Source organism: Amborella trichopoda, chromosome 4 (assembly GCF_054954075.1).
Source record: "Amborella trichopoda isolate Santa Cruz 75 chromosome 4, AtrichopodaSantaCruz75HAP2 v2.0, whole genome shotgun sequence".
In the NCBI taxonomy this organism is placed as follows: Eukaryota; Viridiplantae; Streptophyta; class Magnoliopsida; order Amborellales; family Amborellaceae; genus Amborella; species Amborella trichopoda.
This window is the reverse complement of record NC_142339.1, coordinates 44,940,274-44,964,621: the sequence shown is the minus strand read 5'-3', so window position 1 is coordinate 44,964,621 and position 24,348 is coordinate 44,940,274. Positions and strand designations below refer to the sequence as shown.

The window sequence follows — 24,348 nt, the reverse complement described above, 5'->3', positions numbered from 1 at the left end:
TCAAAAATTTCACGGGAAGATGTTGTTTTGATGTCTAAATATCTTCAAATTGATCATCTTGATATCAAGATGCATAGATATGAGAAAAAAATGGATTTCAAGGTTTGAAAATAGTGCATCTTGTAACACATTTTTTTATTGTTAATTTTCAATAGATCTACATTTTTTTTAAGCTTTAAATTTTATAATTAAAGATAAAAATATATTTTAAAGCGATCACAAAGATGTCCAATATTGAAATCGTATTTCTTGACACTATTTGAAAGTGCGTTGTACTTTGATTGTTTAGAGCCTCTGCTCTATACAAACCGCACCCTTACATCATATATAATTCTTGAAATCAAAGTATTGCACGACATTATGATTGAACATTATGATTTTAATTCATGTGCCAGGTGGTATTAACTTCTTGAAATCAAAGCTTTGCATTCATTACACGCTTGTGGACACCAACAATCGTATTTGTGACTATATATCACTCAATGCGCGCAAAAAGACCTACCCATAACTTATTTTGAACTTCTAATATATATAAAAATATTACAAAAATAATATTTGATTCACTTTCTACCGCTCCTTGTTGAAGATGTATAATTGTCTCTGGTTCAAGGGTTGTATTGGCCTTGCATTGTTCTCGAATCCCTGTCACAAATAGACGAACAAGTAACATCAGTTTATAGTATTTTTCATTTTATTTTTGTGATAAAAGTACGAGTTAAATGAAATTTCTCACATCTTCAACAGCAGCCCTCAGCTTTTCCAGTTGTTCTTTCGAGAACGTCTTCACCTACAATAAGGCAAAAGAAAATTGAGAAGTATTCGACTTTGGCCATTAATAAGAGGGGACTGCCTTTAAAACAACTTGAAGGCTATTTGGGGGGATCTAAGTTTCAAATTACGACACACACAAAAAAAGAACAGCTCCTTTCTCGATGAATATAAGATCGATCACCAATAATGCCCCATCTCCACAACTGAAACCTCACATAATTCATAGCTTAGGTAGGAGCAAATACTGTAAGCTGGAAGGTAGTATATGTTGTGACAAGGGTGGAGATGAGATGATCTTATTGCTTTTTAAGTTTCACGAGTATTTATGAAATCACTTCTATATTATCACGTATTCAACATATTTTTTTTCGTTTATCAAATCACACATAAAATACCAGTTGTTCTTTATCTGCCCTTTAATTAGATTTTAAAATTAATTAACAATACTGAAATATAACATAATTCATCTTTTAAATTTTCCTTTTTTTACATCACCTTACAACATTTTCTATAAAAAAATGTACTACTACTAATTCTCCCTTGAGACAAGGGAAGAGGTAGTCCGAAAACAGGGGGGCAAAGTGTTCATTCTTTTAGAAAGTGATAAAGTGGATAGTGGCTGGGATTTTGAGGGTGAGTGGACAATGTGATAAGAAGGCTTGTTAAAGACTGGGCCTGGGCCTGGGCCACTAGGACATCTAGGCCATGACACGCTGTACGCCGCCAACGTAGAGCTAAGTTATGAAATCTCTTGACCAGCCCTGGCCTGATCGGTCACATATACGAGGGCTCCGGTTTGGCTGGGTTGAGTTGCACAGCCCATTGCTAGGCTTATCTACATGCACTTGGCTCTAAGTTCATATAAAAGTGCATGTTGCATGTCAATTAAGCAATTATAGTCTCCTCTGGGTATGTTTACCTCTTTTATAACAGTCCACATGACTCCCTCATCGCAGGGAGGAGTAGTGAGGGAGCCAAGGTATCTATAGTATGGTTCTCTCTCCAAATCTATGGCATCTTCCGGGTTCACTAATCCAACTTTCACTTCGGACCCTGTTTTATCAGTGATATCCTCAATCGCATCCGTCACCTTCCAACAGCCAACGCACAGAAACATTAGTACAAGTAAATACTCAAAATCCCATGGCCCACTTAAAACCAGAGAGGCATTAGTATTTTCAGTCACTCACCTTCAATAGGAAATGATCTTGCAGCCCAACTTTATAGATCACTGCAACTACGGCTGTTCGTCCATCTGATCTTTGATGGACCATATGCATCTCCAAGTCATATCTACGGGCAAAGGCATAGGTACTTGTAATATGAATTCATGTCAGCAAACTTATGTAAATGCATGGTGGGGTTGAGAGAGAGAGAGAGAGCGAGAGGGGCATCCTCACTGCCAAAGAAGATTTTATACTTGATCCCTTAGGCAAGAAGACCAACTTAGGAGGATTTATTTGAATTGAAATTTTTCCACTTCAGAATCACCATATGCGTATTTTCAATGAAAAAATTATGCCTTTGGACCCCTAAACACTAAGATTTCACTGTCTGAAAATTGGATGATCTCTATTCAAACCTATAACCCATTTTTTCAGGCCGATATAGTGCATCATTTCTTTCCCACTGTGTTGAATAGGTTACATCCCCCAAATTTGGGTTCCTAAACAAAAATCCTAGCTAGGGTTTTCATCTGAGGAAGTTAATGTACAGTCTGCTCCTACGGGAGCATATAATGATCTTCACTTTTTGAAATTCAAATTTTGAAATGAGATCTAACCTTTCAAAACCTGCCCCATCTTCATGGTTCTCTCTTTCAAAAATGCACAACACATTCTTCACATGATTGGGACTAAAAGAAGAAAGGAAACCCTTTCCTCAATTATTTGGAAGAGAGTATAATGATTTTGTATTGGTTGAGGCCCACACCTTATCCAACGATTCCCAACATGCCTAGAGGCCAGCAATCCCTGAAGAGAAAAAGGAAGCTGCGAATAAAAAAATATTATCGAAAAGGAGTAGGGTGAACTCTTGCTCCTCTCTTTCAAATAAGCCAGGTGGGGCATCTATACTCTGCTTAGACATCCTACTCTATGGCATCAGCAGTCTAAGGAGTTAGTGCAAAAAAAGAAAAAAAATAAAATAAGCGTAGCTAATTTAGCAGGAGATTGAAGGACTAGGAGCTCAGAGTGACTCCAAGTCTAAAGATCATGGTTCGAATGAAGAAATTCAAAGAGGAAAAACTCAATAGGAATTTAGCAACCACTGTCAAAGAAGTTTTAAATATCAACCAGAGATAAGAAAAATCCAAAAGCTAACCAAGACTAGAACCTCACTATCACCTGGAAGAAGGAAGAATGATCAAATTCTTATCCGGCCAAAGTGCCAAGAAGGAAAAACACCCCTAACTCCTCTTCTTCTTCTTCTCCTCCTTCTCCTTCCTCCTCTTCTCCTCCTCCTCCTCCTCCTCCTCCACCACCCTCTACTTCTTCTCCTCCTCTTTCGTCATCTTCTTCAAAAAGTGAAAAAAGAAACAAAAGAAAAAGGAAATACGTTGGGCTGAAAATCCGAAATGAATCTCGAGATTTGGAAATGATCACTAGGCTGAACATCTGAAAAGAACTTTGGGGGCAATGAAGAAAATATAAAAAATAAGCATGTCGGGCTGAAAATCAGATAGGAACCTCGAGTGTTGGAAAAATTGGCACCAAGTTAAACTCCCGAAAGGAACCCCGACCTAATAGAAGAAAAAAGAAAAAACTTACTTTATCTCTTCGTCTCTTCTCCAAAATCTCTAGAAATTCTCCTCAACTTATCTTCTTAAGTCGAAATAGTGTCAAAAGTGAAAGAAATACGAAAGGCATCAGTCTAAGGCTCCAAGCTAAATCAGAACAGCATCAACTATCCAAACTTCAAAGGAATAGCAGTGAAGGGATAAAATTTGAAGTCCAAGGAGATCCGGAGTAATCAGGTGCAATATCTCATATTATCCAAGATATTGGTTTTCCCATAAACTTCAAGAAATATTTTCCCTTAAATTACAACACATGAGTCAAGATTGCAAAATGAAAAGGGACTTGATGATTCCTTGTCCTAAAGGTCCCAAGTAGGGGCTTGAAAAGCTCATGTTGAAAAAAAGAAGAAGAACAAAGCTCTATGGTAGCATGAACCTAAAATGCTTATCAAACCCGTTATTTAAAAATTCTCACCTATCATCAAAATTCCCTCATATGTTTTGTGAAGTTTTTAAAAACACTATTTTCTTTGGTTAAAAAGTGACCCAAAACTCTGTATCCGTTTTAAAATCTTACCAATATTCAAAATCTTCTAAAACGTATTAAAAAATGAAGGAGTTTCAAGGAGGCAGGGACATGATATTTCTGCCACCACCAGATCCTAAATTGCCATGCTTGCAAACCCTTAGGAAAGATAAATCACATTATAAGTTCCCAAAGCAAAAGGCTGAACTTGTGGACTCCAAGAATTAGAATAAAAGATAAAGAAGAAGTTCAAATAACTGGGAATTCATCACATCATCACTTCTTATAAATCAGAATCATGTTCGATTAGAGAACTAGATCTCAAAAAAATGGTCTAAAGTCAAAGATGACTACCCTGGGTCCCAGGTAGTATTGCGGACGTTACAACAATGAGTGTCACCGGCTAAAAAACAGCACGGTTCCTATTAAATGTTGCTTCGGATTTCTTTGCCATTCACTCGTTACACTAGGTGAATACCATAGAGGGGAATTTATAGATAACCCCTCAAAATTCTAGCTAAGGGAATTCTTAATAAACTTAATTTCGAGTCCAAATGACTGCAGAAACCTCAGTACACCATAGACAACCTAGATCCAGTAGAATTGTCCCAAACCAACCCAACACATGGTCTAAGAACTACCTAAATCGAACCTCCCGATCACAAGATACAAGCCCTAGAAGCTTCAGGGGCTAGAATTACCAAACTGCACTGCAAATGCGCGTGAGAGACCCGCTTGGCACTCCATGTGTCACGCAGTCCATAGGATGCTGTGTGCATTGTGCATGGAGCCATGGCCCATGTCGCACGGCCCGGCAAGCCCAAACGTGGCCTGATGGTCTAAACTTTGTGTTTTGACACCATTTTAATTGTGGAAAAATCTGAAAAATTCTAAAAATTGAAAAAAAATGGCATAAATCTAATCCTAATTGAACTAGGAGATTAGGTTGATTAATTTCAACCTTAACCCTAGTTCAACCTATAAATACCCCCTCAAATAAAAAAAATCCTAGGAATTCCCTAGGAAATCCTTAGAAAATCAAAGAAATTTCGAAATTAGGAAAATACTAAAAAATTACTTAAAAGAAAGAAAAATCTTTAGGAAATTCCTAAAAATGGTAAAAAAATCCCAAAAAAATCCAATATTCAGATTTTACATTAGGAGATCCCCAAAACATTAGAAAACTAAAGAAAACTTCCTCAAAACCCAAGCAAAGCCAAGGTAGACTCTATCTAAATATCCCTAATTTTTTCCAAACCTTAGGAATCCTAAATCTAGGTGAAAGGACTTATGTCTACCAATTAGAGCAAGCAAAGAAATTAAAAAGGAAGATGGTGGCACCAGAAGAGCGGATTGATCCAAACCCGAAACTTTAGGTTTCAAGTCCCTAGAAGGTAAATATTTTTCTCTACTTAATTTAGTATATTTTTCTTCTTTAATCAAGTTTATTTTTCTATAATTTTGGGTGATTCATTAGTCAGTAAAATTTAAAATAGTTTTTGAAGCAATATAAACAGATATGGAAGCTGGCGCTGCCAATGGACTTAGTAAAGAATCGGATATGAATAGATCTGTGTCGTTCTTGAACCCATAATTTAAGCAATCCCACGTTCTTTATTTTTCCATAATTTAACTGAGTTTTACAAAGATTTGAGTTGATCTCATCCCAGAGATCAGCATAGGCCGGAGCGTGAACACTTTCACATAGACTCCTACATCAGAAGTGTTGAAACAATATAATTAAATTCAAGAGATTTCATCCTATTGAGATTCACGATCAATCCAACCTATAATTTCGGCGTAGAATAAAGAAATATATATTTTTTTATCTTCTTTATCAATTTTTACGTCTAGTCACATCAACTTGCTAATCGAGGCATTAAAATCTTTTACGTGCCCCTTTAAAGATATGCCATCGCTCATCTTGAGATTGTAAAAGTTCTTGTTTAAAAAAATGTTTTTTAGAAAGAGACTTACCTTTATAAGTACATTTTAGCCTAGCCCATAAATCTTTCGTAGTAGTTTATAAAGAGACATTGATTAAAACAAACGCATCAAGAACCAAGAAAATATTTGCTCTGGTCAATTCATCATTCTCATCAAATTCCAAATCATCAAACTTTTCATGTTTATTTTCTCTGTCTTTTAAAGATACTACACAACCATCTCTCAACTGTCAAATTTTTAGAGTTTCATATATAGTTGAACTTCCTCAAGCCATTGCAAATATTTGCGATTTGCCACAAATCTTGTGCTCAGCGAGGATCTTAAATCTTAACGCTCTAATATTGATCATAGACGAAAACAACCAAGGTTTGGAAAATTAATGGGAAAAAAATAATGCAAAAAAATTATACAAGCAAGGCACAAAGATTTACATGGTTTGGCAAGTTGGCTATGTCTAGTAACGTGCTCTTCCACTAATCAGAAACAATCATGTGAAGAATATAATAGATCATAAGCTCTCGCTCAAGCCCTAAAATATGATTTTTCTCTCGTTAAAACACCCAACCAAATTACTATAAAAAACTTACCATTTTTCTTTAATTTTCTCTTTGCATCTTTTTTTTTCATATATTTTCTGTCTTTGCGACAACTACTTTTGTAAGGAGGAAAGATCAAGAGAGACATATGTGAGACCCACCTATCTATGCCCTTTATTTTACACGTGAAAAAGTCTATCTCCTATGGGTCACGTGCTACCAGATCCTTAAGGATTCACACCCCATAAAAATGGGGTATCCCCAAATATAGAGAATATACGTTGTTGTCTCATATATTAGGTTTTTCAAAAAAAATTATTTAGTTTCCAATAGAAAGAACGATATGATTGAAATTAATTAATCTAAAGTGCAAAAGACAGAGACCTAGGTATAGCATAATTAATTAATTAATTTACCTTGAACCATCGAGACTGTGCTCTGAGGGTGAATGCCAATGGCATTGCTTGAGAACGTACTGTGTTTGATTTATTTCAATTGTTCCAGCTCCAATTTCTCCCCACTGAAGCTGCCACAATAATTTATACACGCATAAACAAGTAGAGAGAGAACAATGTTTAACTATAATGTTCGATTACAATTATAGATGAATGTACAACTGCGCTTAAAAAAGTACACACTTAATAAAGGAAGGAGCGCATATACTATGCTTCTGCTCATATCGTGAATCTCCTCCCTCACTCAAAACATCTATTCAGGAGATATGTTTTAGTCTAAATTATGGAAAACACATAATAATTACTGTACAATAACTTTTTACAGAAAGGAATTTGAATTTTAAGTTTTGTAACACTTGGATTTAGCCCTTAAAAATTGGACCGTCTTGATTCAATCTTGAGGCGTAAGTTTTTTTTAGCACATAAATAGTTTATTGTGAAAAATAGTTTTGACAAGATTATTACATGCATTTTAAAGATTACGTCCCAAAATTTGAGATCTGAAAAGTATCCATAGCGTGTATTTTGCCCGAGGGAGGAAATTGATTGTATGTTATGAGGGAGAAATCATTTGGTCAAACAAAAAAAGTTGTGTTCAAATAGTAAGTATAGAGAGAGAGATGATTGTCCACTTGTGTTCTAAGACATACTAATGTAAAAGAGATAAAAAAAAAAACTGAAAAAGAAAGTTACTAAATTTCATTTTTGTTCATGAAGCACACACACTGACCCAATGAGCCAGATGAAAAGTAGATTTACTCAACCAACTCATAAAGAGGAGGGGAGAGAGAGAGATACCATTATAACATGGCCTTTGTTCATTAGGATTGCTTCGGCAGGCTTATATTCTCTCTTTAAACGCCCTAAATTTGGCAGAACCTCAGCCCTTCCCTGAAGCAAGTCAATGGGAGACTGCATATTCCCATTGCTGCAAGCCTTCCATTCGGGATGGAGCTCGCCCCAGTGCTTCGGCCCCTTCGCACTGCCTTCCAAATAATCAAACTCTTTCTCATCCTCTACCACCCATTAAACAAAAACTTCATATGTGAGAGAGAAGAGATAACTTACAGGAAGACCGGAAAAAAAAGGGAAAACAAAAACTGCAGTATATAAAGAAAAAGAGAAAATGGGTGGCAGAGATTACCAACTTTCTGAGGAGCCGAAGGAACTGATTGTGTTATGATGAGAAAAAGAATGAAAGAGGACGTGCAGCAAAGGGTAGGCCTGCATAGATCCATTGCGATCCCCTCTCTACAAAATGTATTACTCATTATCTCGCTCTATCTCTAACGAATAGTATGTGTTGCCATGCCATTGGGCTTGTAATATATATAGGAGTTTTGATTGTGGGTCTCTTCATTCTCGGAATATGAATTGACATAGATATAGTAATAATAAAATAGGAAAGGATTGTCAAAGTCCGTACCAGCTGTGACGACTACAATGAATTATTATTATTATTTTTGCTTTTTTTTTTTTGGTAATTGAATGATGAAGCGTGATTAGAATGCGGCCAAACCCGCATAGGTAGAAATACGGGCCCCTTAATAAATTTATTTTTGAAATATAATTCGTTCCTAATTTTTAGAGAATGTATAATCTTTAACATAAAGATCAAAATATGAAAAATAAATAAATTTTGAAAACAAAAAATGATAATTCTATTAAGAAAACATGTAGACTCCTCATTTCAATTGTTTTTTGATGGACCGCCTATTTGTACGCAAGTTTAAGATGTATGTCAGCCCGCATGAAACAATTATTCTCTATTGCTGTTTGTCATTTGGTCTGCTTATTCTATTTTTTTCTGTTTTTTCTTTTTTGGGGACGGTAATTTGGGGCAATGGTTACTGTGCAACTATGCGACCTAATTTACCTCAATTTATTCGAGAGTTTCTAAATCCATAAACATAAGAGGGAAAGTAGTGCGTGTTACAGGGACGCACTCCTACAGTATGGTACCCCGAAGCTTTTAACATCCATCTTCGAGATGGGTGTTAGAAAATGGTGGCCCCTAAAAGTTCTAATGTCGATTATGCACAAATTATGTTAAAAAGTGTTTATTTTTATTTTTAAAATTTATTTTTCAAAATATTATGAACATGGTTGAGATTTCCATTCCTTAAACATTTGAATCCAAAATTTAGGAGAGAGGACTCATTTAATTCTATTGACTCATAGAAAACTTATCCTAAAGTCCGCGGACAAAAAAACTTTATGTTTTGGATTTCAAGGCATGTAATAATAAATAGATTGTGTGGTGGTAACGGGTGGTTGGTTTTGTTGAATGCAAGGTTGAAAAAAGCTCGTCCGCGATGCGATTCATTCACATCCATAGTCGTGGAGGATGGATCGGATTCAAGAATGGGTCGAATTGGTAAATTTTACCTCAAAAGTTTAAAAAAACACTTTTATATTAAAATATTAAAAAAATAATTTATGTAAAATTAGTTTCACATCAAAGTATCAAACATTTATTAATTTCTTTACTCATCCAAAATTATCAGAACCTAGCTAATTATAATATCAGTTACTGAAATTGAAATTATTTATTTATATTTTATAATTGTTTAATACACAAATAAGAACAAATGTTAAGTGTATTATAATATCATCTAATTGAAAAAAATCTTATTTACAACTATAAGAAAAAATAATGCATTGCATAATTTGTAATACAAATAAGTTAATAAATAAAGGGTGCGGTTTGTATAGAGCCTAGGATCTAAACTATCAAATTAGAGCCTACCTTCAAATAGTATCGAGAAACGTCGTTTCCATATTGAAAATCTTTGTGATAGTCTTAAAATATATTTTTATATTTATCTATAAAGTTTAAAATTAAAAAATAGTGTAGATAGACAGATCTATGAAAGCTTGAAAATCTTGAAATTTAACGGTCTAAAATATGTTACAAAATACACTATTTCCAAAACTTGAAATCTATGTTTTTCTCATGTCCATGCTTCTTGATGTCGAGATGATCAATTTGAATATATTTGAACATCCAAACAACCTCTTCTAGTGAAATTTTTGAGATAGGCTCAAATTTGATTGTTTAGAAACTCGGCTCTATATAAACTTTTCCCATAAGGATGCAGTTTGTATAGAGCCAAGGCTCTAAACAATCAAATTAGAGCCTACCTTGAAATCGTATCAAGAAACATGGTTTCAATATTGAAAATCTTTGTGATAGAATTAAAATATATTTTTGTATTTATTTATAAAATTTAAAGCTTCAAAAATAATTTAGATTAGACAGATCTATGAACGATCTTGAAATTTAACGGTCTAAAATGTGTTGCAAAATACACAATTTCTAAATCTTGAAATTTATCTTTTCTCATGTCCGTCCTTCTTTTACCATAAATAAAACACAAGATGTAGCCATCAATACATAATTATTAGTTATACTACTATAATAAACGTGATTTAAAAAATTGTTACAATACCATTGAATGCATATGAGGAAAATTTTAAAATACTAGTGAATATGCTCCAATAATAAGATTATAAAAATGCATCGTATAATTGCGGGGTGCCTTAAATAGTATTCTAAAACCTTCCTTATCGTATAAATGCAGGGTGCTTTAAATAGTATTCTAAAACCTACCTTATAGTGCTTTAAATAGTATTCTAAAACCTACCTTATAGTAGGAAACAGAGGTATAAAAGCAAGGACATATGAGGAAGATTTTAAATAAAATCTTTTAATTAATGCGTCTTTAAATGCATATTCATATAAATACATGCTCTTGGCGCCCTAAATAATGCAAAGCGACATAAATGCATGGTCTAAATCAATGGTTTAAAAACCGGATCGGTGACCAGGATCGGGCTTTTCAAAAACCGATCCGGATCGGCGAATCGGCGATCCGGATCGGCGAATCGGCGGTCCGGATCGGAATCGGGTGAATCGGTCAGAATAAAGCTTCAAAAAAATCCGAAAAAATTATTAAAATTCATTATAAATATTGTTTTTTAGGAATTCAATAAAAAATGAGGGTACTCCATTAAGAATTTTCATGTTTTTGGATGAATATGTGAATATTGATATGTTCTTTCCCTGCATGAACCGCCATTCAACATTTAATTTACATCACACAAAAGGATAAACATAGAATTATCATGGAATAAGTATATCAACATACATGGACTACAATAAAGCATAAAATTAATAACATACGATCTAAAAATAAAATGATAGACGACGTTGTTGTTCTTCTTGGTCACGCTGGTGCCATTGATTGAATTCGTTTGACAATTCATTGATTCGATCTAAAACGAATCATCGATATTAGCGGGCGTCTGACTATTCCCAAATCCCTGAGTGTTAGTGTTTTGTTGTGTTCCCAGTCCAAAATCCCCGAAGCTTGTCCATCCTTCATGCTCACCTGCACTGTCGTGCTCATCCCTACACTGTTGCTGTTGGGACTCGATATGTGAATAATATGGCTGGGATAGGGTGGCCTCAGAATCATCATCTCTCTCATTTTCTCTTAGACCCCCTTCCCACTCTCCCTCATTAGGTGCAATATCATCGACATATTGTGGATACATTGGCTGGCTGCTTCCTCTTTCATGCCGCTCATCAGTTTCTTCAATATCTTCATCACCGATAGCCTCAAGGAACGCTCTCTTATGCAACACTGGCTCCTCCTCTTCGACTACCCATCGGTCTGCTGTGTCTGTGACAAATATTGTGTCTAAGTCTATCGGCCCATAGTCTTCAAGCTTCCTTCTTATTTGTCGCTCTCTGAGGTTTAAATTATAATGAACGTAGACTAGTTTATGAAGCTTCTCAGAAGCGAGTCGATTCCTTCTAGTAGTGTGCAACCATTGGAACGTACTCCAGTTGCGCTCACAGCCAGTAGCAGAACATGTCTGGGAGAGCACCTTGATTGCTATCCTCTTTAGGTGAGGTGCATCAGTACCATATATCTCCCACCATTCAGCTGGATTAAAATGTAAAAAGCATTGTAAGGGCAAGAACAATTCATAAGATTAAATATATGAATAAACAAAATATTAGCGAGGGGATAACCTGGATCCATCATAGTTCGAGAATTTCTGGGAAGTCTAGTTCCGAAGGATCCTATAGCATCCCTATACATAGCAAGCTAAAACAAATATATTACGTTTTAGTGCATTATTCCTCACAAATATAACAACTCAATGAAGTTCTTACCCAAACATTAAATAATACCTCTTGTATTGCTGCTACTTGGTTTCGATGGCTTCTCTCCAACCTTGCAATAATGTATCTGACCCCTTCCATAATCTTGTGGGGTTGTTCAGGTGTCAAATAGAAAAATTTTGGGTTGAAGTAGTAACCTAAAAAATATATAGGTAGAAAAATGTCATTTACAATTTCATAAAAAAATGATTTAAACTGAAACATTGTAATGATATAAATATATATTTACCAGCATAATGAATTGGACGTCCGAATTTGGTGTTCCACCTCTTTTCTATAATCTCGATCACTTTGCTAGCAAAATTACACTTCTCCCCAATAGCTGATTTCGCCCTCTCAATACCTTCATAAAGGATACCCAGGGTAGCTTTCTTATCAGCATCCACCATTCTTAACACCGTGACCAAAGGGGCAGTGGCCTCTACAACACTGGAACATCGAGATTATGTTATCCACTTTTACACCGGTACTGGACTTCGAGAGGCGGTCATTTAACCACTCTTCACAAGTAAACAATCTCTTTAATGCACCTTCAGATTGTCGAATGGAGTCCACAGCTAAGTAATCGGTCGCAAAGCAGGTTATGGCAGGCCTGATTATCTCTTTTTTCTTAGAGTGTTCTCTAAACAGAAATAATATTTTCGAGTGGTTGTATATAAATCTCGACACCAACCTTGCTTCATCTAGAGTCTCCTTCACAATTTTGATCTCACCGATTTCCTCTAACATAAGATCGATGCTGTGTGCAGCACACCGGGTCCATACTATATGCTTCCTCTTATCCATCAACTTGCTGCCCGCAGAAACACATGCACGCGCATTGTCCGTAATAAACTGGACTACATGCTTATCCCCCACCTCCTCCACTATCTGATCATATAGTCGTACATAGAAGTTTGCATCCTTCTTCGTCCCTGATACGTCTTTGCTAGACAAAAAAGCTGTACCTTTTGGGGAATAGACCAAGAAGTTTAAAAACTCCTTTTTGCTAACTTTATTCAACCAACCATCACTCATGAGAGTAATTCCTGTCCTTGGCCAACTCTGTTTATATTCTTCAATCCACTTTTTAACTTCCTCTACCTCTTCGTCTAATATTGGCCCACTGAGCTCATATGCTGTCGGGGGTTTTACCCCGGGCCCGGCTCTCTGGATTGCACTAACCATAGGTGGAAAATATGGGCAATTGGCTGCATCAAAGGGAATCCCTTTATCGTAGAACCATTTACCAACATATCTCCCTAACATGTTTCTTGTACCTTTAACCATGCCTTTTAAGGTCATCTGTTGTGACTTAGGCTTTGAGAGAAATGGGTCTTTAAGACCATGACTTGCAATACTGGCACTCCTAGGTAACTTAGAAACAATTTCTTCAACAACTGATTCTTCTTGATACATATTGCCACCAACCTCTCCATACATATTTGAGCTGGGCCTGCCATACATGCTCGAGCTGGACCCGCCATGCATATCTGAACTAGGCCCACCATGCATATCGGAGCTAGGCCCACCATGCATGTCTGAGCTAGACCCACCAGGCATTCTAAACCCACATTCCCTCTGATATTGTTCATGTAAACTCAATCTTGTGGCCATGTCCAGCTCATTATTATATTGCTCTTTTAGGTCATAATTATATTGCTCTTCTATATCATTCCTGCTTGATGGTGTATATAAACTAGCTATCTCCTCATTCATCCTATGTTTGGCAATTTTTTTACCTTTGCTAGCATTAAGAATTGCCACCATCTGTTTTTTTACATTACTAGGGACACTAGTGCATGCAGAAACTTCTCCCTTAACCCCTGCCAAGTGTTGCTTGAACCTATGTACCCCACTACTTATCACTCTTTGACAGTAATTACAAATAATTTTGTCTTTCTTGTTGGGATCAAGTCTGACCCCATGTTGCCATGCAGGGTCTTCTGTAGATCTTGACATGATTCAACTGTTTTAAGATGTAAAAAGTTTAAATTAACCTGACAGTTCAAAAAGAAAAATAATCACCATATGTAGTGATAATATGTTGCGGTAGTTCATGTAGTCATATTCATTGTTATTTGTTATTGCAAAATACCTTTTTTGACAATAATATTTCGTACATATCAATTACAAACATTTAGAATAATACAAAATGCAAGCTCCAAACATGGCTACAACTCAATTATCAAGAACATACATTTTTTGCATTAAAAAATTAATAATAAAAACAATTCTTCAAAGAGCCGGCTAACATCAGTCATTCCAACTTAAAAATCCATGAACAACAGATAAAAAAAATACAGTTTTGTATTGAAAATATAATAACATGCATTTTTTTGCATAAATAATCCATCAACATACAATTTTTTCAACAAAAACTTTAACAATAAAAATTTAAAGTATGGTTTAATACCTCATGATAATTAAAACCTTGTCACGATTTTCACATCTTTTCGAAAAATCATCAATTTTCAAAAAATTCGATCATGAAAAAAAAAAAAAAAAAAATTACAGCAAACTCAAACAATAAAAATTAAAAATTAGGTTTAAATGTTTAATACATCATGATAATCAAAACTTTATCACGATTTTCACATCTTTTCAAAAAATCATCATTTTTCAAAAAATTCGATCATGGATAAAAAGAAATAAAAAAAAAAAAGTACAGCAAATTTTTAAAAAATTCAATCATGGATTAAAAAAAAAATTAACAAATTTTCAAAAAGTTCAATCATGGATTAAAAAAAAAAATTCATAAATTTTCTAAAAATTCGATCATGGACTACAAAAAATTCGATCATGGATTACATAAAATTCGATCATGGATTACACAAAAAAATAAAAACATAAAAAAACAAAAAATTCGATCGTGGATTACAAGAACAAAAAAAAACAATTCCGTCATGGATTACAAAAAATTCAATCATGGGTTACAAAAAAAAAAAAAACACAAAAAATTCGATCATGGATTACAAGTAAAAAAAACAAACATTTTGATCATGGATTACAAAAAAGTCGATCATGGATTACAGAAAATTCTATCATGGATTACAAAAAATCCGATCATGGATTACATAAAATTCGATCATGGATTACAAAAAAGTCGATCATGGATTACAGAAAATTCTATCATGGATTACAAAAAATTCATTCATGGTTTACATAAAATTCGATCATGCATTACAAAAAAAAAAAACAAAAAAAAACAAAAAATTCGATCGTGGATTACTAAAAAAGAAAAAAACAATTACATCATGGATAACAAAAAATTCATTCATAGATTACAAAAAACTCTATCATGGGTTACATAAAAAATAAAAAACAAAAAATTCGATCATGGATTACAAAAAAAAACAAACATTTCGATCATGGATTACAAAACATTCGATCATGGATTACAAAAAATTCTATCATGGGTTACAAAAATAAAAAATAAAAAATAAAATTCGATCATGGATTACAAGAAAAAAAAACAAACATTTTGATCATGGATTACAAAAAATTTGATCATAGATTACAAAAAATTCTATCATGGGCTACAAACAAAAAAAAAAAAAAAAAATTTGTTCTTCACAGAGTCGTTTTACATAAGCGATTTTAACTCAAAAATTCACCTCCAAGTGAATAAATTACATCCAATTGACTATATTTTCTGATAAACAACAATATAAGGAATCAAAAACTTAAATTTTTAACACATTATTTCTAATATATCATGAAAACAAAATCAAAAGGCGGAAAAAAAAAAAAAAAACAGCGGAATTTGGTTCCGCAGACATCTCACTGTTCATATCAAATTTCTTGCTGTAATTGACGAGATTACGTAAAATTGAAAATTTTAAATCATACTAGACACAATAAAGATTAAAAACCCTAATTATTGAACTCATTTTGTTCAAAATATGCCATGAAATAAATCAAATGGCGGAAAAAAAAAAAAAACCCAAAGTTCTTACCTGTTTTTGTGAACCGAAGCCTTCAATCTCCAAAAAAGTCTGTTTTTCTCAACGATTATCACAAATTAGTAACAAAATCTTTTGATTCACAGCATTAAGATCAATATGCCTACAAATTTTGAAAGATTCATGCCCTATTTGGCATGAAATTTCAGAAATGGCGGAAACCCTAAACCCCGAATTTTTCTTGATCCAAAAACAACCAATTTTTCCACCATTAAATCGTTAAAAAAGCTGAATAAAGCTGTTTACAGCCTGAAAAACAGATCACGTGCCGAAAAAAACAAAAAAACTGATCAAAAAATGACAAATTTGAAAAAAATCCGTGAAGAACACTTTGCAACCCGTGTTCTTCACGGACTCGCCGATTCCGCACAGTGAATCGGCGAGTCACTGTGCGGAATCGTCCGGTTTTCTCTAGAACCGGACGATTCCCGGTTTTTGAACCGATCCGGTCCCTTTTTCGTGAATTCCGAGTCGAACCGGGCGAGTCCGGTTCGACTCGGCGATTTTTAAAACGCTGGTCTAAATGCATGGCACCCAAACAACATTGTCCCACTTCGAAAAATAGTAGGAGTGCAAAACCCTATAAAACTTACTCAATCTCTTCAAGCAGTAGCAGGGTATGATGAAGTGGCAAAGCCATGTGGTTTGAGTGGGTCACTAAAGTTTAAAGAAAATATATATCCCATTTAAAAAGTCATGACGTCAGAATCACAATTTACAATTTATTGTGTAGCAATGTTGATTCGTGACATCATCTATTCCAAATAAGATCACCAATGTTTTAAACACCGGTTGAATGTGAGTTTTTTTGGGTTAATGGCGAAGTATTAAAAGAATGTGGTAAATAAGGTAATATTCAGATTGTTTTTTGGGTTAATGGCGAACTATTAAAGGAATGTGGTAAATAAGGTAATATTCAGATTGTTTTTTGGGTTAATGGCGAAGTATTAAAGGAATGTGGTAAATAAGGTAATATTCAGATTGTCGTGGAGGGAACGTTTTGATTTCGTTAGTTCGTATGAAGAAGATTGTTTAGAATAGAGACTACACATTGTTTGCCCTACATTGGAAGGCTCCTATCGTTTATGGTTATATCTTCCAGCAGATCGGGTCACCAATTTTTTAAACCGGTTCAATGTGACTTTTTTTGGGTTAATCGCGAGGTATTAAAGGAATGTGATAAATAAGGTAATATTCAGATTGTCGCAGAGGGAACGTTTTGATTTCGTTAGTTGTCATATCAAGACGATCGGTTTAGAACCGAGACAACTCATGGTTGGCCATACATTGGAACGCTCCTATTCACGCTAGGGCTGCCAGTGTGCCGGGCTGGCTACCAAAAGGCCCAAAACTGTTTTGGGCCAGCCCGGTAAGTCCCGGAATAGAAATAAAAGCGGTAATGGCCCGTTCACGACGGAAATTCATTTAGAAACCAAGCCCAGCCTGGTAAGGCCTTTGAATTTTATGCAAAGCCTGGCCAGACAAGAAAGCCTACTAGGCCTATTGGACCTAGCCCGAACCATTCCAGGCTTGACCCAGTTTTTATTATTATTATTATTATTATTTTACTAATTAATTTTTAAAAAATTTAAAACCCCTTTGAGGAATGAAAATACTAAAAAGGTTGTTTATCTCATAATTAAATTCGAGATTTTCGGTTTTCTCTCTCGTCAAGGCATCCAAGTCCCCGATCTCTCTCTCTCAAAAATCCAATTAGAAACCCATTTTCTAGTCCATCTCTCTCTCCAAAAACCAGTCCACATCTCTCTCCAAAACCCATTTTTGAAAGAGAGACACAAGAATGTTTATGCGCATTTTGGTTCGGCCCTTTAAAAGCCAGGCCCACCCGATAATGGCGGGGCTTTCAATGGCCTGCCCCAGGCCCGATAACTATTTCCCATGTTTGACCTGTAGCTTTTGCCCTATGAATTGTCCAAAGTTGATTTTTCTGTGTGTCTCTCTCTCTAAGAATCCGAACAGCGATAGTTGCAAGAGTAGCTCAACACCATAACCTACGCCATCGTTCCTCCTCCGTTGGCTTTTGTTCACAGTTATAGAAACCATATATTGTGTTTTCTATCTCGTATATTACAAGATATATTGAGTTTTTTTATTTCGTGGAATTACTATTGAGTTTTTTTATTTTGTGGGATTACTATTGTAATGAGAATTTTTTCTAAATCTTTGGTAAATCAGAGATACTGGTTTACTTCCGGGTGAGGTAGGCATCACGGCCGAACCATATATATGTATTGTTGGTTATTCTCTCTCAACACTATTTCTTTTATTGTAAATTCTACATGGTATTAGAGCAGGTTGTTTTATTGCTGAGCGTTGATAACTCCATAGCTGGATTTGTTCCCATCGAACCTTTGTCTGGTTCAGTGATAGTATACTCATGGGCCACAATTAATATGACTGGTAATTTGTAGTGTCTATCTAACCTAAAAAATAATAAAAATATAAATCCTATGTTTATTGCTAATGGTTCTTTAATTCATATCCATAGTGTTGGTAAGATCAATTTCTTCTCCAAGTCACAAAACTCTGAAGTCCTTTTTGTTCCATCATTTTCTTCAAACTTGATGTCTGTTAGTAAAATTACTCAAAGCATGAATTGCAATGTTATTTTTTCTCCCAACTCTGTGATTTTCCAAGACCGGGCCACAGGGAAGAAGATTGGTGAAGGAAGATTGTCTCATGGGCAAAAATCATTTAATCAAGAGAATAAGGCTTTGGTTGCCAGTCAAGATAATTTTGATGTTAATAAATTGTGGCACTGAAGATTTGGACACCCTTCAGATAAAGTTTTGAAAAATCGTAATGCATTTTCTATCTTTAAACTCTCATTCTTGTTAAGTTTCAAAAGTCTCAAAACATACAATATTTCCTTTTTAGTCTTCTGTACATGTTTTAAAGGAACCACTTTATTTGATACATTTTGATGTGTGGGGATCAACCCCAGTCGATTCTTATGATGGTTGTAAACATTATGTTACTTTTATTGATGATTGTCCTCATACTACTTGGGTATATTTATTGAAATAAAAAACATCAGTTTTTCTATGTTCAAAGAGTCTTCCAAACTGATTTCCACTCAATACAAAAAGATGAATCTCAATGTAAATTCTAAAAATATCGATCAAAGAGTAATTTAGTAGATTTTGGTAATTCTATAAATTTGACCCTGTATGTATGTAAATCTCCCTATTTTTTATATTATTGCTTTTACAATTAAAAAAAGTTCCTATAGAGCCGAAGCTCTGAACTATCAAATTAGAGCCCATATCAAAAATTTCACTAGAAGAAGTTGTTTTGATGCCCAAATATCCTCAAATTGATCAACTCAGCATCAAGATGCATGGACATGAGAAAAACATGGATTTCAAGTTTCGAAAATAGTGCATCTTGTAACGCATTTTTGGACCATCAATTTTCAAGATTTTCATGTTGTTATAGATCTGCTAGATCTAGACCATTTCCGAAGCTTTAAATTTTATAATTAAAGATAAAAAATATATTTTAAGGTTATTACATATATTTCCAATATTTAAACTAGTTTTTTTTAACATTAACACATGACTTTTATGGAAAAAAGTGAAATTACAAGGGGAACGAAATACATAAAGATACATCACACAAATTTGGTAATCACCAATGAGGATTGAAAAGGACCACCCTTGGCAATAGAATCAGCTTCAGCATTTGCTTCATGGTAACAATGAAGTATTTCAACATCAAGTGACTGAAGAACGTCACCAATTTCATGAAAAAGGGAAGAGAGTCTCCAAAGAGCTCGCGCTTCTATATTACACAATGATATAATATTCGTTGAATCCCCTTTAATAACCTTTTCTGTATCAAAATTTAAAAGCAATTTAATTCCCTCCAATAAACCGCTAGCTTCTACTTCATTGACTATTGTATTAGCACAAGGACCAGAGTAAGATTTCTCGACCCTATTTGAAAATGTGTTTTACTTTAATTGTTTAGAGCCTCGGCGCTACTGCACCTTTTACATTTAGATGGCATGGTTTCACACTTTCCCCATTGAATTACTTTTTTAAAAGAAAAAAAAAGCCTGAAAGATATACCCTATTAGTCCCAACACAAGAAAAGAATAAAAGAACAATAATAGAGAATTCATTGAAGTCATCACGGGTGGTACGGATTTTGAAAACCCTATCATAGTTTATTGTTGCTTTATCGGTATCAATTCCTCGTCTACGAAAGAAGAACCCGCCGACCAAATCTTTGTGCACGGCATATATGCATTACATGCTCAAGGGCGAGGCTATAAATGCTTACAAATTCGTTCGAGCTAGAGCGAGAGACACATTGTGTAGAGAGAGGATCGGCATGGATCTATGCAGGCCTACCCTTTGCTTCATGTCTTCTGTCATTATTTTTCTCATCATAACACAATCCGTTCCTTCGGCTTCACAGGAAGTTGGTAATCTTTGCTACCCATTTTCTCTCTCTGTCTTTATATACTGCAGTTTTTGTTTTCCTTCTATTTTTATCGTCCTGCAATTTCTTCTGTTCCTCTCTTCCTTCTAAATCTAATTTATTTCTGGTTTTTACTTTTGTATCCTCTCTCACATGATGTTTTCTCTCTCTCATATGAAGTTTTTGTTTGATGAATGGTAGAGGATGAGAGAGAATTTGATTATTTGGAAGACAGTGAAAGGGGGCCAAAGCACTGGGGCGAGCTCTATCCCGAATGGAGGGCTTGTAGCAATGGGGATATGCAGTCTCCCATTGACCTGCTTCACGAAAGGGTGGAGGTTCTGCCAAATTTGGGGCGATTACAGAGAAAATATAAGCCCGCTAAAGCAATCCTAAAGAACAGAGGCCATGATATAACGGTATCTCTCTCTCTATATGTGTTGTTTGAACTTAATCAAGGGAAAACTTTATATAGGGTTGCAACTGTAGAAGTACAATGCACCTCCAAAATCTATCGAAAAAGGTTGTTTTAATGTTAAAAGGCGTTCTAATTGATCATCTTGATATCGAGATGTATGAATGTGTAAAAAAAGGAAATTTTGAGTCGCAAATATAATGCATCTTGCAACACATTATCTAAACTGTCCATTTTCAAGATTTTCACATGTTTATAGATCTACATGATTTTAACTATTTTTTAAATTTAAAATTTAATTATTAGATATGAAAATACATTTTCAGATAATCCTAAAAAATTGTACATCAAAATTACATGTTGTAATAAAATTTAGAAGTACGCCTAAATTGGATTGTTTAAGGTTGCAACTTTATTGAAACCGCAGCCTTAATTAAACATTATTGTGTTGTTTGAACTTAATTAAACATTGTTTTCTCTCTACTTGTTTATGTGTGTAACTATAAATTGATGTGGCAGCTTAAGTGGGGGAAAAGTGGAGCTGGAACACTTGAAATAAACCAAACGGAGTATGTTCTGAAGCAATGTCATTGGCATTCACCCTCCGAGCACACTTTCAATGGTTCAAGGTAAATTAATTAATCAATTATGCAATGCATGGGTCTCTGTCCTTTTGACATCATTCCTTCTGTGACCTTTTTGTCCTGTCGCGCACTTATTGCAAAACTTTAGGGCTTTTCACATTTACTTCCCAATTGAAGGAAAAAATTGGGGGTTGTTTGATTAAGATACCATTTAGAGGTGCACTTGGTTCACCAAAGCAAAGATGGGAAGAATGCGGTGGTTGGGATTACCTATAAAATTGGCAGACCTGATACCTTTCTTAAGGAGGTAATCATGCTCACTCTCTAACGGTGTTTTATTTGGTAATTAATTGTCTAACAGTGTTTTCTCTTTATTAGTGCAAAAGTCGACGTCCTTCCGAAGACTATTTATTTTTTATATAAAAAAGTCACAATCATTACTAGCTATTGGATGTAATGTTTAATGGATGGAAATGTGTCATAACATTTGAAAGTTTTTATTTTGGACATTGTGTCTAGTTAGTGGCCCATTCTTAACCACCCGATTTTACATCTAATGATCAATAGTAGTTGTGAGCTCCTTGTAATAAAAATAAATGATCTCATATACATTTCCAAAAAATAAATGGTCTCTAGCCGAAAATCCATTTAAAAATAGGATTTCTCTCCGTTTTTGTTAAGGCTTCTTATCCGTCTGCGGTAGGCCTACAAACTTCAATGCTCTTCTTTTTACTTTGCTTCCTTTCTCTTTTCCAATGCTTCCCTAAACACTTTTCCATGGAAAAGTGATTCGCGCGCCACTAACTTTTTTTTTCCAGATTCATGCAAATCATAGTTTAGATTTTCAAATTTTAAATTCAAAATCCAACTTATTTATGATATTTTATAACATATTATTTAGACCATCTATTTTAAAGATTGAATCGTTATAGATCTGCTTGAGCAGCACCGTTTTTAAAATTTAATATTTTTCAATTAGGGATAGAAATAACTGGAAAACACAGTATGTAGCATCGTCTCTTTCTCCATCCCAAATTTATCTACGTTGGTCGACATGCTTTTCCTTTTTCTTTCTCTCTCTTCATTGCTTTACTAACAAAATTTGTGACGATTTTGTGTGCGATTGAAGAAATAAAAGAATTCGGTTCTTTGATCATTTCAGCTCATGGGTAATATATCATCTATTGCGGATTCTAAAAATGCTGAAGCACAAGTGGGCGTGGTGGATCCAAGGCACATAAAGATGGGTAGTAGAAAGTATTACAGATATATGGGCTCTCTTACCACTCCACCATGCACACAAGGCGTTGCATGGAATATAGTCAAGAAGGTTTGCGACACTCTCTCTAAATCTTCGTCCTAAATATGTTTTATTGCAATTTCCTCTCTCTATCGAGATTTACCAGGATTTGCACCCAATGTTGGCCCCTTTCCACCTGACTTTGTTCAAAGCTCGCACACTGATTCTCTCTTGCTACCTCTCTCTCTCCCCTCTTTTGGTATTCTCTAATGTAGCCAAGCATAAGCAAGGACTAGTTTGTTTGTTAGCAGGGCACTACCCAAGCTCTACCAACTAAATAATTAAAAAAAGAAATAATGAAAATTCAGATCGATCGAAGGGCAATTTTTTTTTTTTAAAAACAAAATATGGGTTGACCAACTTACTTTAATTTTCACCTATATGCTGAGCATTTCGTATTTTACATAAATTTTATTGTCAGTAAGTAAATCACTCCAATTTAAATTTTGATAATGTTAATTTCAGGTGAGGACGGTCTCTAGAGAGCAGCTGAGGCTCTTGAGGGCTGCGGTTCATGATGTAAGCCTTTCAACTTTCATAATTATATATATACATTACTGCATGATTTATCTAGTTTAGTGATCCATTTATTTTGCATGATGCCTATTAAATAAATAGTACCAATTGTGTCTAATTATGTTACAGGAAGCTGAGGCGAACGCGAGGCCAACGCAGCCCATCAACAAACGAGTTGTTGACCTCTACACTCCAAGGCGTCTTTCACCTGCTCTCCATTTTTTACTTTAACATATACCAACATTGAAGAAGTACCCTTCAATTTCTTTTGTTCATTCTTTTAGGGCATGTAATTTATTTGTTACTTGGACAATAAACATTATACTAGATTACCAGTTCACATTAAATTTTATGCAAATATAAAGAAGTGCCCTTCAATTCTTCCATATTTGTCGTAAGGATCGATAAGAAATCTTTTAGTCTGTTCTTGGTGTTTAGTGATTCGCCTTGTTTGGAGTTTTCGCAACCGGTCGGATTCGTGATTTTCTGTCTAAAATAACTTATTGTATTTATAAGTGCATAATGTTAGAGAAGTTGGGATCCGTGGGCCACATTGTACACCTGACCTTTCAATAATAAAAATAAAAAGGATCGGTTCAAATCGGTCGCAATCCACAAAAATAAAAAGTAAATAAAAATTAAAATAGGAGTTTATGCAGTTGTGATTTAGGGGGACTTAGAAAAATAGTAGATAAACTTAATTAATATATATATATATATATATATATATATATATATATCAAAAAAGATTGTGTAAACCCATGGTGTACACCTACAGTAAACGCCAACAGCCTAGATTGAATTTGGGCCGATCTGACGATCATGAATATCCGATAGTGTTTGAATTTGAATTTTTTTTCTATAAATCCAAAGCATTTTAAATTTTAGGCGTGTGTTCTTATCATCAAGGCACACCTAATAAAAATATAAAAACCATAGTTCATGAAAACAAATTAACCAAAATACCCCTA

At 34.7% G+C, this 24,348-nt stretch overlaps 2 protein-coding genes across 2 annotated transcripts; one reads left to right on the top strand and one right to left on the bottom strand.

Moving 5' to 3' along the window:
- Positions 1-567: 567 nt before the first annotated feature.
- On the bottom strand, positions 568-8,277 carry LOC148782506 (alpha carbonic anhydrase 7-like). The gene is made up of 7 exons (XM_088864645.1): positions 8,117-8,277; positions 7,771-7,988; positions 6,934-7,043; positions 1,962-2,085; positions 1,691-1,861; positions 734-787; positions 568-642 (listed from the first exon to the last, which is right to left on the bottom strand). Exons 1-7 carry the CDS (start codon positions 8,241-8,243, stop codon positions 568-570), a joined length of 879 nt encoding a protein of 292 aa, XP_088720771.1. The 5' UTR covers positions 8,244-8,277.
- Positions 8,278-20,403: 12,126 nt separating this feature from the next.
- LOC18435847 (alpha carbonic anhydrase 7) lies at positions 20,404-23,724 on the top strand. The gene is made up of 7 exons (XM_006845884.4): positions 20,404-20,566; positions 20,764-20,981; positions 21,497-21,606; positions 21,766-21,868; positions 22,724-22,891; positions 23,327-23,380; positions 23,507-23,724. Exons 1-7 carry the CDS (start codon positions 20,473-20,475, stop codon positions 23,606-23,608), a joined length of 849 nt encoding a protein of 282 aa, XP_006845947.3. The 5' UTR covers positions 20,404-20,472; the 3' UTR covers positions 23,609-23,724.
- Positions 23,725-24,348: the final 624 nt, after the last annotated feature.